General features: G+C 33.3%; 1 protein-coding gene across 1 annotated transcript in view; it reads left to right on the top strand.

Moving 5' to 3' along the window:
* Positions 1 to 1,200, top strand: part of LOC115034659 — a gene marked incomplete at its 3' end in the record, with an annotated part of 4,733 nt that extends 3,533 nt beyond the window's left edge. Inside the window, exons 3-4 of the mRNA XM_029491970.1 lie at positions 257 to 686; positions 1,114 to 1,200. Of these exons, the coding sequence (XP_029347830.1) occupies positions 257 to 686; positions 1,114 to 1,200 (517 nt within the window). The remainder of the gene's footprint in view (positions 1 to 256; positions 687 to 1,113) is intronic.
* Positions 1,201 to 1,249: the final 49 nt, after the last annotated feature.

The following is a 1,249-nucleotide window of genomic DNA, read 5'->3' as shown; positions in this document are numbered from 1 at the left end:
TCGGCTTCTTGAAGTTTATTATGAGTTATAATGTGGTGTCGTCTGGCGCCGTTGATAATTTATAGTTGGTTTTTACCAAACGGCTGGTCGGAGAGGTGTTGAATATCATTTTATGTTTTGCATGTGTCGTGTGTGGTGTATGAGGGAGCGTAAGTATATGCCTAATGCGTATATATGTATATGTATATTGGATCATTCCACACTCAGTACGGTCCACCATTTATTAGTTATCCTGTGCCCCATTTTTTGATCCTAGGTACAAAAATTTGGAATATGAAACAATCGAAGTTAGAGAAAATATTCTAGAAAAAGTCAAAAAATTAATTGATGATATTACTTTTCAATTTAATGATAACGGTACACAAATGTCACAAACTGATCAATCTGCAACCAAAAAGACTACTAGTGGACTCGAATTTTTATATGGTCAGGAAGAAAATAATATAAATGATGCATCGGCGCAGTATCAGAATTATTTAGGAGAGCCACTACTCAGATATTATGATTTCTGCCCACTTGAATGGTGGAAATCTCATGAAAAGAAATACCCATCAATCGCACAAATAGCAAAAAAATATTTATGTATACCAGGAACGTCGGTTAGCTCGGAACGTTGTTTCTCTACTGCTGGAAATGTCGTCACACCTAAAAGAAGCTGTTTATCAACAGAAAATGTTAATTTATTAGTATTTTTGTACCAAAACCGTCAGGGGCGTAGCCAAGGGGGGGTTATCAGGTCACGACCCCCCCATGAGTTTTTTAAAACCCCTAAAAAAATGGCAAAAATATTTTTCAAGAAAAAAAACTTTAAACTTGATACTGAAATTTTTATTATTTTTTTTAAAAAAAAAATCTATCATCAAACCAATTAAACTTGCCATCAACTATTTCGTTAATAAAAGTTTTGATTCTATTCTATATAATATGTATTTGTATTTATATAATTATATACGTTGATAAAATATTAAGCTTTAATTGTATAAAAATTAATAATTATATTGGTTTTCAGGCAATATTTCTGTTATTCTCCCGAGTCACGATTATCAGTACCTAATATCTAAATTTAGATTGTGTTTTCGTCTATTCTAGCGAAATTAAAATTTTCCCCATTAGCCTCGAGACATCACAGTCGACGACGACGACGACGACGACGACGACGTCTACAACGACGATTGTTCATACGGTCTAGCTGATATAAAAGTATTTGTTGTCGTAGACCGTAGACTGTATAGTATAGCGATTAACATTT

This window comes from Acyrthosiphon pisum, unplaced genomic scaffold, assembly GCF_005508785.2.
Source record: "Acyrthosiphon pisum isolate AL4f unplaced genomic scaffold, pea_aphid_22Mar2018_4r6ur Scaffold_2003;HRSCAF=2516, whole genome shotgun sequence".
Lineage (NCBI taxonomy): Eukaryota > Metazoa > Arthropoda > Insecta > Hemiptera > Aphididae > Acyrthosiphon > Acyrthosiphon pisum.
Note: the sequence above shows the minus strand (reverse complement) of the source record. Positions and strands in the feature narration are given on the sequence as shown.